The 14,501-nt window shown below is 32.0% G+C and overlaps 1 protein-coding gene across 2 annotated transcripts in view; it reads left to right on the top strand.

The window, feature by feature from the left end:
* The window catches only part of NECTIN3 (nectin cell adhesion molecule 3), a 139,284-nt gene that overhangs the window by 68,658 nt on the left and 56,125 nt on the right, over positions 1 to 14,501 (top strand). Inside the window, exon 6 of one of the 2 annotated variants that reach the window (XM_082460192.1) lies at positions 12,238 to 12,376. In XM_082460192.1, coding sequence (XP_082316318.1) covers positions 12,238 to 12,376 — 139 coding nt within the window. Of the gene's footprint in view, positions 1 to 14; positions 1,844 to 12,237; positions 12,377 to 14,501 lie in introns of those variants that run through there. The other variant, XM_082460191.1, reaches the window with a different exon arrangement.

Below are 14,501 nucleotides of genomic sequence, written 5' to 3'. Positions count from 1 at the left end.
ACCGTTTCCATTAGATCCTCCTACTACTACCACCCTTCAGCCTACAATTCAGTGGCATCCCTCAACTGCTGACTTCGAGGATCTAGCAACAGAACCAAAAAAATTGCCCTTCCCATTGTCAACTTTGGCAACAATTAAGGATGACACAATTGGCACAATCATTGCTAGTGTAGTGGGTGGGGCTCTCTTCGTAGTACTTGTAAGTGTTTTGGCTGGAATATTCTGCTATAGGAGAAGACGGACGTTTCGTGGAGACTACTTTGCCAAGAACTACATTCCACCATCAGATATGCAAAAAGAATCACAGATAGATGTTCTTCAACAAGATGAGCTTGATTCTTACCCAGACAGTGTAAAAAAAGAAAACAAAAATCCAGTGAACAATCTAATACGGAAAGACTATTTAGAAGAGCATGAAAAAACGCAGTGGAACAATGTAGAAAATCTCAGTAGGTTTGAAAGACCAATGGATTATTATGAAGATCTAAAAATGGGAATGAAGTTCGTCAACGATGAACAGTATGATGAAAATGAAGATGACTTAGTTTCACATGTAGATGGTTCTGTAATTTCCAGGAGGGAGTGGTATGTTTAGCAGCCACTAAATGTGACTTAACTATGTACAATGTTTCATTCATACTAGTTGATCATTTTCAGATTGTTCATACTTTTTCTTGAGGAATAATAAGCTTTTCAATTTGATTTTCAAGCTTACTTTTTATATTCTAATTTGACAAATGGAAATGTAAAATCTGGGTTCAGTGTATCTGAGCTGCTTTACAGTTTTTTTTTCAATGCTGTACTACTGTCTCAAGATTTAAATTTTAATGCAGAGTACTTTATTGGTCTGAGGCACACAGGTAAGAAGAAATGTCAACATTAAATGAATGACTTTTTTGGTACAAAAATTAAAAAAAAAAAAAAAAGGAAACTACCTTGGCATTGTGTATTAAATGTTTACCTAAGACTATAATCTCAAGTAAAATGTTTGTTAAACATATACCTCTCAAAATTTATCACCACTAAATGATACTACATCAAAATTGACTATAAAACTAATTCAAGAAATGTTTATATATATTTTTAGTATACCAAAAATTCAGCCTGATGAAACACCTTTTCTTTTCAAACATTATTTTCTCTGTTTCTATACAAATGGAATCTTTACCTCTGCATTTTAATGAGCCTTGCCATAATTACTGTAGAGTGGCTTTTCAAAGGTATTTTGTTGCACTAAAAACTGTGGTAGTAAACTCAGTGAACATGATGTGTGGAAGAGCATAATTAGCTGATCAATATTTTTGTCCAAAATACATACAAGAGTAATAAAAACATGCCTTTTAAACATGATAATTACTATAATTTTTTCATCTCTGGAGGGCAATGCTTATATTGTCATGTGAACATAGGTTTTGGTACATGAAGTGGTAGTTTTGTTTTAATGATTTATGTCCTAAATATAAGAATAATAATGAAAAGATGGTACATAGTTTAATAGAGTGCAGAGAGAGCATTTCAGTATATGGAAAACCATGGGTAAAACAAGCATTGGAGTACCATTTTTAGAAATGAGACAAATATTTCAGCCAAGAATCTGTGCAGAGAATTTTGTAGACCATCTTGTTTTAGTCATTTATTCTTGATGTTGTTCAAATGGATAAACATATAGGAAAAAAATAGAATAAACTTGGAAATTTGAGATTTAACAAGAAAAAATCTGAAATATAGAACCAATCACTAGCACTTGCTGATGGATATTGACAAACCATCCCCCTTTTCCTCCTAAATGTATGTATGTGTTTCAAGATTTTTGTTTTTCCAATTAAAACTGGAAACATCATGAGGTCCTTTTGTTTTGTTTTTTGTTTTTTACATAATTAAGTATATCCTTTCCAAAAATCATGTATCTTTTGAAAAAGAAATCTTACCTAAATCTTCAAATGTGGATCTTCTTTGTTAGGTAATTAAATTGCTTCTACAGTGGAGTCCTATACAATTATAATGATGACAACTATTTTGAAGACCAAAGAATATGTTTTATCTGTTGATGATTCATTTGAAAAAAGGATTGTGTAGAATTGCCTTAGGTGTTTTGCCAGGGAGTTGAAATAGAAGTTAGCAGGAGAATCATAAATTAAATAACTTATTTTGTTAATAAAATGGCAAAGTAGGTCCTTTTTTTTCACCTTCCCAATCCTCATCAAATCTAAAAAAATGTTTTTATAAGGCAAAGTTCTAACATGTTCATAGAATTTTGCAAGTAGTGAAGGCTTTATTCTCAGTGATTATAACCTAGTTTCCTTTATTTTAACTAGCAGTATTTTGTGGAAGTTTGAAATCTATTTTATTTCTCTCCCTCAAACACTTAGTATAACAGTAAAGTGTTGGTTAAGGATACAGTTAAGTTCACTGATGTCTTGTTAAAAATATTTGGTTTAAATATGGCTAACCACTGACCAATATTAAGACTCTTTAGTCCCAATCATCGGAAGAAAAACTTTCTTGATAATACCTTATGATCGAAGTGGCTTTATTTTTTTATTTAAATGTTAGCAATGATATGGCCATAAGAAAGATGAGTCTAAAACTTTTTTCCATGGAAGATGCAAATTTGTGGCTTCTTTGAGCAAAATATGCTCTTTAGAATAGTGGTTTGAAGTGTCATATGAATCTGAGAACGGTAATCCCATTTAGAATATTGTACAAATCACAACTTGAGTCTAATCTTAAGGAAATTAGCAATGTATTCCAAGAACTGTATTTTAAAATATAAATATCTACTTAGTGATCATGAACTTTCTTTTAAATAGTGGCCATTGTGTGGTTAGGGTTTTTTGTTTAGTTTTTGTTGGTTTTTGTTTTGTTTTGTTTTGTTTTTGGCAGTAGAGAGTGACATGGAACACTGCAAGTGAGTATTTGATATATTCTGCATCCTTTCTAAATCATTTGGCAAGCTACTAAAAGACTTCAGAATTTTAAGAATATGATATGATACTAGTGCTTAAGACTTTCTGAAGCATTGCACTGTTGTTTATTAGAGCTTTATGTATGTTTACTGTACATAGAGACTTGTTTGTAAACATAGTCATATTAATAAACAGTTTTTTTAATTACTTTTTGAATATGAGTAATGTGCACAGCTAATTGATGTATTGAACTCCTGCTCTCTTCTTGGAAAAGGTAGAAGAATAGTTTTACTTTATTTTGGCCGTGTTTATATTTATTACCTTTATATTTGAACTGGTTTTTCATTTTTGTGTTCACTTTAGAGTTTTCTTTCACAGTGGTTAAAGTACTTCAGTGATACAGTGGAGATGAATTCAACTCTTTGTTTTTCCGTTTTTTGCATTTTTATTAAAATATGTTGAAACTTTAATAGGCTAGGGGTTGACTTTAAAAGTGGTATTTGAGAAGTACTTTATAGTTGAAAGATTTAGTATTTTACCATGTGCCTGAAAGGTTTCTGTTTGATAAGTCTAACATTAAAGAAACCATTAGGGTTTTTCAGTAGTAGGTATTGCTTCTGATAGCCATATATAGGAAAGTAATAATGGTAAGCCTGGCTGAATGTTAGCATAAGGAGCTATAGGAAGTACAATGTATAAGTGCAGAAATAGAGAGAAATGTAGCAATATTAGATGCAAAAACATCTGATTTTAGTTTGATTTTGCTTTTGGTAAATACTGCTGAAACAAAGTATGAACAAGAAGTTGTTAATGTGTGGAAGTAATCAATGTAAAGTGTAAGAAAGGAAGAAATGGTACCCATATTGATTTTTTAATTCTAACAGGGGAATGATTTACAAATTGGATTGTTTTTCCTATTTACTTGTTAATGTATCATCCATAAAAAGCTCTTTTCTCAAATTTTTGATATATTGAGATATATTTAGTTTTAATTTGTACCAGGGATTTTTTTTTTTTTTAACCAAGTTACTTATCAGGTGGTAGCCCCAATAGCCGTTCAATAAATCTTTAAATAAAAGTTTTTTTTTAAAATTCTTAAGAGGCATACTTCTGTTACAAGCCTATGGCTCTGGATTACCTTCTTTGTCCGCATTATAATTTTTGCTGGAGAGAGAGAGAGTGTGTGTGTGTAACCTAGTTTCCTTTAATTAATGATGTTTTGTGGAATTAGAAACCTATTTTATTTCTCTTTCCAAACAAGACTATATCAGGTTAAGGATACACTTAAATAAAGTTTGAGGAAGCATCTAAGTTGGCATGTTAACCATTATAAAATTTACTTTTAATTAATCATATAATTCCTCTCATATATACATATCATCAGTATGTATATACATTCTCCACAGTCATGAATTATCTTCTCTCTCTAGTCCTAGCAGTTAAAATAAATTTTAAATGTTAGCTGTGACTTTGACGTAAGTCAAATTTTTATATATTAGCTTTCAGTTTGGAATTAACACATTTCATAAAATATTTTTTAAGTTGGCATTTAGTGTTTTTAACTTGTTACTTGTGAGCTGCTTTGAGTAGGAATGACATTGTTTCTTATTGTTTGTAGTTACCTTCTCCCTGTTCCTCATTTCTGACATTTAAAATTATGGTACAGGGACTTCCCTGGTGGTCTGTTGGTTAAGACTCCATGCTTCCACTGCAGGGGGTGCAGGTTCCATCCCTGATTGGGGAACTAAGATACCACACGCCACGCTGCTCGGCCAAAAAAATAAAATAAAATAAAAATTAAATAAACACTGTTATAAAACCTAAAATATTTTAAGATAAAATAAATTAAAATTTGATACATTTTTCCCCCTAAACTTTAAACTATTTTAGAGCAAGCAGCAGTTTTTTTCAAATAACTTACAATTTGACTGGATTAAGTTTGGTTTCATTCTTGTTATACCAATAAAAATTCATGCATGAAAGAATCTTTGGAATAGTGTACAGAGTATACCAACTTTTCTGTGTTTTTTTAAAAAATTGTTTCTGTTTATGCATTTCTGTTTTCTTCTATTCCAGTAAGCTGCACTTTTTTAAAGTACATGTCTACTTTGAGTTGAGTAGTGATAGGTTTCCATCAAGAGCTTGAAACCAAACATTGCTTACAAAAGCTTTTGCTATATATACCTACCCTTGGGGTCATTTCTTTTCTTGAACCTTGATAATAGTTATTTTATCATGTTCATTTCAATTTTGAAGGATAAAATATGATTCAATTTTGTGATGTTTTATTTCACTTGCCTTTTAGTTAATAGCTGCTGTTTGTTCTGGCTGGGCACTATGGATGAAACCTAGTGAAAGTGAGTTTAGCAGAATAACTTTAAAGTATAAATCTCAAAACTTGAAAATAATTCAAGGCCTTATTTCCTTTCATGCATAATACTTCTACATAGACATGATACCTAATTTCACAGTCTCAGTTATGAGAAATATCTCAGGCAAAACCTAGTCTTGAAGGGACAGTTTGATCTAAAAGCTAGAGGAAACAAGACATAGAGGCTTTGACCTTCCTGTTTAAAAAAAAAGTTATTATTAAAAAATATGCAATAGTAAGACAGAATAATGAAATGAATGTCCATGTACCTGCTTGTTATTGTCAGTTCATGGTCAGTCTTGTTTTATTTAAATTTCTGTCTATATAATCCCTCCTGCCATTAGTTCATCTGTAAATATATCAGTATGTAGCTCTAAAAGTTAAGGAACATTTAGAAAAAGTAACCACAGATTCATTACCACACCAAAAATGAATAATTCCTTAATATCAAGTATCCAGTGAGTGTTCAAATTTCTAATCATATATTTTTGCAGTTTTAGCTAGTAACCAAATGTGATCCATACATTGGTTGGTTGAGATGTCTTTTAATCTGTGTGTTCTCTGTGTGCTGTTCCCCACTCCGGCACTTTTCCCACGCAGTTTTTTTGGTGAAGAAACAGCTTCATCTGTCCTGCAGTTTTCCAGTTTGGATTGTGCCAGTTGCTCCTCTGTATTTTCTGTAAGTTGACAGATCTAGAGCCTTGATAAGATTAAGGTTTAATTTGGGGGGCAAGGTTACTTCAGTGGTGGTATGTTCCTCTATCAGAAGGCACATAGTCTTTACCTCGTTTTCTTTCAATATTAGCAGGCATTTGATGCTCAAAGCCTAGATCTACTAACAGGGAACCTACATAATTTCTAGATCTATTAACTCTGTTTTTGTACCGTACCATGTGCTTTGATGTCTTAATAATTATGTTCATGCTGCTCCCTTTACCTGAAATACCCTTTCCTCCTTTTGCCATATTGGGAAACCAGTCCATATTCAAGGTCCAGCTCAAATTATAGTTTTATGAAACTTTTCCCTTTAGAATTAATAATTGCTGTTCATAATTCTTTTTTATCAACTTATATCTCCTCTATTGTAACCTCACATTTTATTCTAGTTATTATCTTCTTTAGATCAGTGCTCTTCAATACTCTTGACTGTGCCCATCAGTTAAAAATTAGTATGTACTCCTAATACATATAAGTTTATAAACTATATATGTGCTACCATAGAATTTTGCTATATGCATTATAAAATATTCAAAAAAGGCAAATTTTTAATCTGCTGAAATAACATTTTAAAGTACTAATTATTTTCACTAAAACAGTAATATTTGGGTAAACAATATAATTGTGCTTCATTTTAAAAGTTAACTTTTTTTCTTGCTAAAACATTTTTGAGAAAACCATACAATTGAATGTGCTTCATTTTTTTTTAATCTTGGTTTTATACTTTTTGATTCAGTGATTCAAAGTTTTAAGTCCATGTTGAGTATATGTTAACACTTGTTTTTAGGTATGAAAGCTAAGCTACCTCTTGAAAACAAGTAGATTCAAATGAAAGAAGTTCATTGTTGGGAACCTTAACAGTTTTCATCCCAACTACTGTTTTTAGAGCTAGTCTTCATGTTCAAGGTGTTTGGTTTTTCAGTATCATGCTAATCACCACTCACATTAGCTATTTCAGCACAGTATGGGTTTAGTGTGAGGTTTGTTGTTAATAAGAGTGAATATAAATTTGTTTTATTTGGTTTCTAAATGTATTTGATTGGGGGGGGGTTTGATTTGTCACATCTGATTAGATTGCCATGGTTTTATTTCATAATGTAACTGGTAAAGTTTATGTATTAGGAAGAAGTTATTTGCATTGCCATTTTTGTGGGGTTTTGTTGTTATTTGTGCCTACATTATTGGTGTTATCTTACATTCTGTCAGTTCTTTGCAGGAATGGCATTTACTTGGATTAAATGCCTACTGGTATATAACATGGATTAACAGATACCCTCACTTCGTTTATGAGTCAGATGTTCACCTGTCAGAGCACGCATGTCATGCCTCCTTTACATTTTTGACTTTTAGTTAAATCTAGATAAGTTTTTAGTTCATTCAGCTGAGCTCCCATACATCACAATATGTCTGTCACAGGATGCTGTGTTGAGAGGGACAACCAAGTGAAGATGTAACTGTTTACTTACTTTCATTCTGGAACTGTCCCACTCCACACTTCCTATAGGAAATTTTGGGTGCCCTGTGTGGCAGGGTGCCACCTGACAAGTGGACCAACTAGGGCTACCAGTGCCAATCCGTACTAGTCCAATGGTAATTTTTATTAAATGCCCTCTCCCTCTCTTTTTTGAGAAAAGTGATGATTTCTTCCTATACTTCATTGGAAAATAAATATTTTTATGGATTCTCTGACCCTACCTTGCGGCTTTTGCTCTATTGTGAGGACAGGAACTGTGTAAAATTTATCCTTGCATTCCTAGCACAAGGCCTGGCACATGTTCGGTTACTATTGGTAATTTGTTGGATGAGAAGCTGAGGAGACTGTCCTGACCCAAATAGAGGACTTTTATTAAAAAATAGTGAGATAAATATTTGGATGGATATAAAGGCTTAGATGTCATATTGTAAAGATAAGCATTAAAACAGCTATTGAAAAATAAAACAGTGGGACACATGGGGAAAATTTGGTAATACAGTAACATGTATTATGGGAATATATGAATTTAAACCCAAATGAAAGTTGGGAAGATAAGTTTGTAGGGTATTACATTAAGCTGTGAATGAATCCATGGCATCACAGACGTTTTGGTGGAGGAAATGAAGAAAAAGAGGGATGAAACTTAACATCTCAATTGTTGGGATTTGGTGTTTTAATGTAAGTGTAAAAAGGGACTATGGATTTCTGTACTCACCCATTTTAAATGGTTTTAGCAAATTGCCAGAAACACATATTTTAGTGTATGGAATAGTATTTAACTTTTTTTTTTAATTTATTTATTTATTTATTTATTTTTGGCGTGTTGGGTCTTCGTTTCTGTGCGAGGGCTTTCTCTAGTTGCGGCGAGCGGGGGCCACTCTTCATCGCGGTGCGCGGGCTTCTCACTGTCGTGGCCTCTCTTGTTGCGGAGCACAAGCTCCAGACGCACAGGCTCAGTAGTTGTGGCGCACGGGCTTAGTTGCTCCACGGCATGTGGGATCTTCCCAGACCAGGGCTGGAACCCGTGTGCCCTGCATTGGCAGGCAGATTCTCAACCACTGCGCCACCAGGGAAGCCCAGTACTTAACTTTTAAAAACTTTATAATGCCTCAGTTTCAGATGTGAATCAGGTGAGCACATGTTTGAATAGCCTTTACGTAGGCTTTATTCACTTGTATCAGAGTGATAACAAAGATAAACTTTAATTCAGTTTAATATCTGTAATATTTGTGTATTTTTTTCAAAAATTAATGAAAGTTATTTCTCATATCTGTATTAAATTTTTTATATGATTTGTAACTGATTTTTGATAGCTTTCTCCATAAGACATATGCATGGTGTCTTTAATTATGGATAGTATACTTTGGTTGTATTGAGGAATGCTGTTTTTCTGTTTTTGGAGGTGAGTTTCCAATGTATATGGGTTAATAAGCCGCTGTGATAACAGAAAGATGTTCTTTTGGGAGACATGCCCCAATCCTTTAATACTAAATATTTTAATGCTTTTGTCTTTTTGTTTTCTGCTGCTTGGAAGCATACAATTAGATTTAGTAGAACATCTCCTTAGGTGATGGTAAGGTAATGTTGCTTCATGTCAGTCACTCAGTAAACTAGCTTAATGTTTAAAAATGCCAAATTTTTATACATTTGCTTAGTTAAATTTTTTTTCTCCTTGTAGTGGTTTTGTTGGAATATAGAGTCTATGTAGATTATGAGGACAGGGATGTGGGGAGGCAGTGTTGGGGCTAAATTCTCAATTTTCGTCAAAATTCTTTGACTTGAATGCAAGAAACTTGAGCTCTTCCTTTGCATTTCATACTAGTGTTCATCACCCTTTAATACTTTTAAAATCTGAATACTCTTAAATATATTATTTCTTCTTTTCTCAGTAAGTTGAAGAATCAGAAAAGGAAATATGATATATATGTCATATATGTACTTAATCAGTTTACCTATGTAGAGTAGGATATCCAATTGGTAAATGGACTCTACCTAACTTTTCTTCCACTTCCTCATTTCAGCACTTACTAGCCTGTTCCAGTACTAAGAAGAGTTGTGCAAAAAATGTTAGAGATGAATAAAGAATGAATGGAACCAAGTGAAATAAATATGCTCAAATTAAGATAGAAGGAAGAGTTACAGTATACATACAGTCAACTCTCAGTTATGGAATTCTAGAGCTAGAAATTAGAAGACTAATGGGATAGAATTGGATAAGTAGACCGTAATTTAAATGTTTAAAGAATAGTATCTATATAGACTTGAGAATTACTTCAGGATATTAAAAATAGTATATATTCAGAGTTGGGAATTACATTAGGATATTAAAAGTCTGATTTTGATTTATTACTTACAAAGCACTACCAAATTAAATATTATTGCTAAGATTAAATGAAAGGCTTTCTTGTAGGAGGTGTGAGGTTTGATGAAGAATTTATAATGATGTGTTGGGATTGAGTGATATATATATATATATATATATATATATATATATATATATAATGATGTGTTAAGATTGAGAATCTTAATTTGGGCTAATTATATTCAAAGAGTAACCTGAGTTTCTGAAAAATAATTTCAGAAGTATTACATAAATATGGTATTAACTTTGTCATTATCATCAAAATAAGAACACCCAAATTTAAATTCTCCACGCTTGGGCAAAAGTGATAGGACCACTTTATTCCTTAGCAAAAGAAAATTTTCCATTAAAGGGAAATCTTTAACTAGTGTAGAATAGGTAGCATACTTGACACATTGGGATTTTTTATTTTTGCCACTGACAAAGTGTATGACCTTGGTCAAATAACCTTGGTCATGTAATCTTAATAGGTTTCAATTGGCCTATTGTTAAAAACCGAATACAAAACTATAACTTACATGGTGGGAAAAGTGATAGTGTAGAAGAGAAGACTGGCCCTACATCATCCCAAGTCTTTTTTCTACATTTATAAGAGCAGAGCAATACTTGACTGGCTTGGTTTTCAAATCTTTTTCTCATGTAGCACATATTCAAATGGAGTTAGTAGTGATTAGAGAAATGAGCAACAACACGAAGATAAACCAGATATGTATTAGCAAATGAGGGTAACATCCTGAACAATGAAGCTGGTTATATTGTTTAAAATAATTGTATATTTTTAGATTCTATTCAGTATTTGAAAGATTATCAGATTGGGTTCCTTGGCGCTCATTGGTATAAGATTTTTAGTCTAGAATGAGGCTAATAAAATGAACCATTAATAAACAAACCCAAGATCATTAGTTTGCTAAAGAAATTTTTATAATTGGCAAGAAAGTAAAACATTGTTTTTAGCAATCTAAAACACCACATGAATCACATTTTAATATGAACAGTTGAGAAATGCTTCTAAATACACTATGTATGTTTTTGGAAATACCATGATGGTAAGTAGGCGAAACATATTTCAAAACTGATAGTGCTTAATTCTATTTAAATTTGTCATGTATGGATTCCAACAGTAATTGTAATTATTTAAGGGTGTATATGAATGTCAATTTAATTGAAGACTAAGAGCTCTGCATTTCCAAATAGGGGACCCAAAAGGAGAGACTACATTAGATGTTGCGAAAAACCATTCTTTCCCAAAAAGGGCTTACAGGTGGAGGCTTCTATCCTGCCCTAACCTAGCTTTATTTCACCCTGTGTTCTCTCCTATTCATCGACTGAATGACCTTGGGCAGAATATTTAACTTTAGAATAGCAGTATCTTCATGTATAGAATGTTACCTTAAATATCTTTCTTACTGGTTAGAAAGATAAAATCGTGTATATTGAAGGTTCTTTGTAACTGATGGGTTGCTCCACAAAATTCAGTTATTGGATTTAATATGGCTGAAATTGTCAAAATAATACCTACACATAAGGATTGATGGTTTTGTCATATCCATAATACTTATATTTGAAAATAATTTTAGTAAATTCCTTTAATTGGGAGTTCATAAAGTAGGGTGACTTTTTTTTAGAATTGTGTGAAATGCTAACTACTAAATATGTTTTTAACATCCTTTCTTATAAAATTTTGTGGTGCAGACTGGAAAAGAGAAATTGGTATTCAGAAATGATAGAGTGTGTCTATAGCCAGGAGACAGGGAAGAATTTACATAATTTTGTAGTATAGACACTATCTTAAAGTGTAATTTGTATTAAATGTGTGTGAATTAAGGGAAGTTATCTGCAGCAAGTACTGTTTTAATAATACTTATATTTTAAAATCTTAGATTTTGCAATGTCACTTTTTGACTATTAGGTCTGGGATATTTTCTGTTTTTTAGTGTTGTTTTCCCTTTCTTGAAGGTTTTTGGTTTCTTTCATAGAATTTCTTTTAATAGAATGAAAGGTAAAAATCTATTGAATACATTGTTGGCTAACTCCATTAAGGAATACTGAATTTTTTGTTTTTTTTATCACCTTTTAGAGTAAGAACTTAGTTTTCATCCTTTTCTCTATCTTCTTTTCTCATCCAGACATTCTTTGCCCGTTGACAGTAGATTCACTCATTGATACCTGACTGGGGATATTCTTTTCATAACTTTAAAAAAGTAAAGTTGGAGTGCTAAAGTGACATCTTGCAAGGAATAAATGTGTTAGCATAATGCTACAAAAAGTAACGAATCAAATTTGGGATCTTCTAAGCTTGTGGTTGGATAACATACTTAATCAGTCCTTGCACATTGTAGAGATCAGAGGACACAAACTCAAGAACTCTTAAAATTGTTTGAAAAACCTAATTTTTGTTACTTTACAGAGGTTCCACTTAAGCAGACCTCTTCTATAGCTGTAGCTGGAGCTGTAATTGGAGCTGTCCTTGCCCTTTTCATCATTGCCATCTTTGTGACTGTGCTGTTGACTCCTCGAAAAAAGAGACCATCCTACCTTGACAAAGTGTAGGTAAATTTTTTGCTTGTGTTCAACTGTGAATATTCAGTATGTGGCAGTCTTTATCTTTACAGCTACTCATATGAGAAGTGTCTGAGGGATGGAAGTAAAGATACTGTTAGGTCTTTGTAAGATGACTGGTTTTGTCAGAAATTCTGACTACATTTTGGTAAATAAACAGTTGCAAGGGGCTGCTAGAGACAAATATATTAGACACCTTTTTAACCTACAGTGTATTACATATCTTTCCAAATGGTAACATAATGACTCTATGTTGTCCTGCCTTCTGAGTAAAAATGCAGGTCTTCCTTGAAGTAGTTGAAAGACAGATATAAAAAATCTTAGAAGTTTAAATTACTTCTTTAAATTGTTTATGCCTGTCTTATGTATAGATATAACTAACTTTCAACTGCCAAAAGTTATTTAATACATTGAGTTTTAAAGCTTTTATCTTAAAGAAATTTGGTTTTGGTGTATTACAAAATGTGCTTTTATTTAAAGAGAAAGCAATGTTTTGGACCTAATCACGAGATAGAATTATAAAACAGAAATTGCACTCTGTTGTATAATCAAAAGACCGAAGTCCCAGTTCACTTAATTCCATCAGCAGCTTTTGTTGCTTCATCTGTGAAATGTGAATAATACTTTTCCTGCTTACCTCATATGGCTGTGATAAGAGTAGAATAAGATGATGTTTATGAACTGTGAAGTTCTATACAAATGACATTATTTCTTGTGTGGTTATTAATGTTTTTATATGAGGACATGAGGCTGGCTCTGAAAGAATGTATTTCTTCTGTCTTCATAAATGCTTTGTGTATGTCTCTGCCTCTCTAATCTGGCACAGTTAGAGCACTGATCTTTTTGGATTAAGGACACCTGGGTGTTAGCTCTATTACGATCAAATTAGTGGTATGATCATGAACGAGTCACATCACCTCCATGATCCTTGGTTTTCTCACCTAAATAACTTATGGCATCTTGGAGCTATACATTTGCTGTGATTTTTGTTACATTAAAGGAAATAATTACCTTAAATAAAAGGACTATAAAATACCCTTTTAGTCTAATACCTGTAAGACCGGATTCCTCTAATATTTCAAGAGTATCTAGCTTGTGGTTAACTTCATCTTAGTTGCCAAATTATCTCAAGCTTTTCTATAATTTCAAAAACATAATTTACTAGTAGGCTAGTAATTACATCCATGTAATCATTTTATTTATTGTTTGAATTCTGTTCATTTAAAATATTATTTCATGCCCACATGGAGAAGTGAGAATTTGTAATTTCTTTGGCCTCTATAGCTTTCATCCTCTTTATCTTTTAATATAGGTAAAATTTTTATTTGATTTACTGATCTCAATTACTGAAAATTAGTTATCTGTGATCTTCAAAAGTAGGAGAATATATGAAAACTTATTTTCTAAAATGCAGAGAGCTACAAGATATATTTAATTCTATTTTTGTTGCAATGCAACAATTTAAAAATATATGAAAATACTTTTTTTTGGTAGATTAGGTCATTTTGGCAAAGATAAATGCATTCCCCAAGGATGTAATGGTCTCTTTATTTATTTCAGGTGCCAAGATTTATAATGGTTTGTAGATTGAAAATCTTAATTTACATGATGAATATTCTAAGAATGACCATGGCTTTTGAAAACTAATTATAGAAGTATTTCCAAAATATAGTATAAACTTTTTTTTGCATTATCATTTTAAGATATAGTCTTTTGAATCACTTTTATGATACTTGGAGGAAAGTGTTTTCCATTACACATGTTTGACTATATTTAAAATGTTGGTAGGCATAAGTCATATGTAAAAATGTGCAGTACTTAATTAATCATATACTAGATTACTTGCTTAATAATAATGTTCAAAAAATACTTCTATTTGCTTCTTTTTTTAATTTTTCAAAGAATTGTTTATTTCAGATTAGTCCTAAACATTAGAACCTTTAAAACCAGTTCACTTTTTTGTTCCAATTATGATTGATTAATGGAAATATAAGAACTGAATTAAACATGTATGCTAATACAAATATTAGTATGAGGAAAATATTCTCAAAACTTAAGTGAATCTTGAATGTTTCCCCCACCCACCTTTTTTTTTGTTTTTTTGCTAAAAGT

This window comes from Balaenoptera physalus (genome assembly GCF_965194825.1).
Source record: "Balaenoptera physalus genome assembly, chromosome: 4".
In the NCBI taxonomy this organism is placed as follows: Eukaryota; Metazoa; Chordata; class Mammalia; order Artiodactyla; family Balaenopteridae; genus Balaenoptera; species Balaenoptera physalus.
The sequence above is the reverse complement of the archived record's forward strand: the minus strand, read 5'-3'. Positions and strand labels throughout refer to the sequence as shown.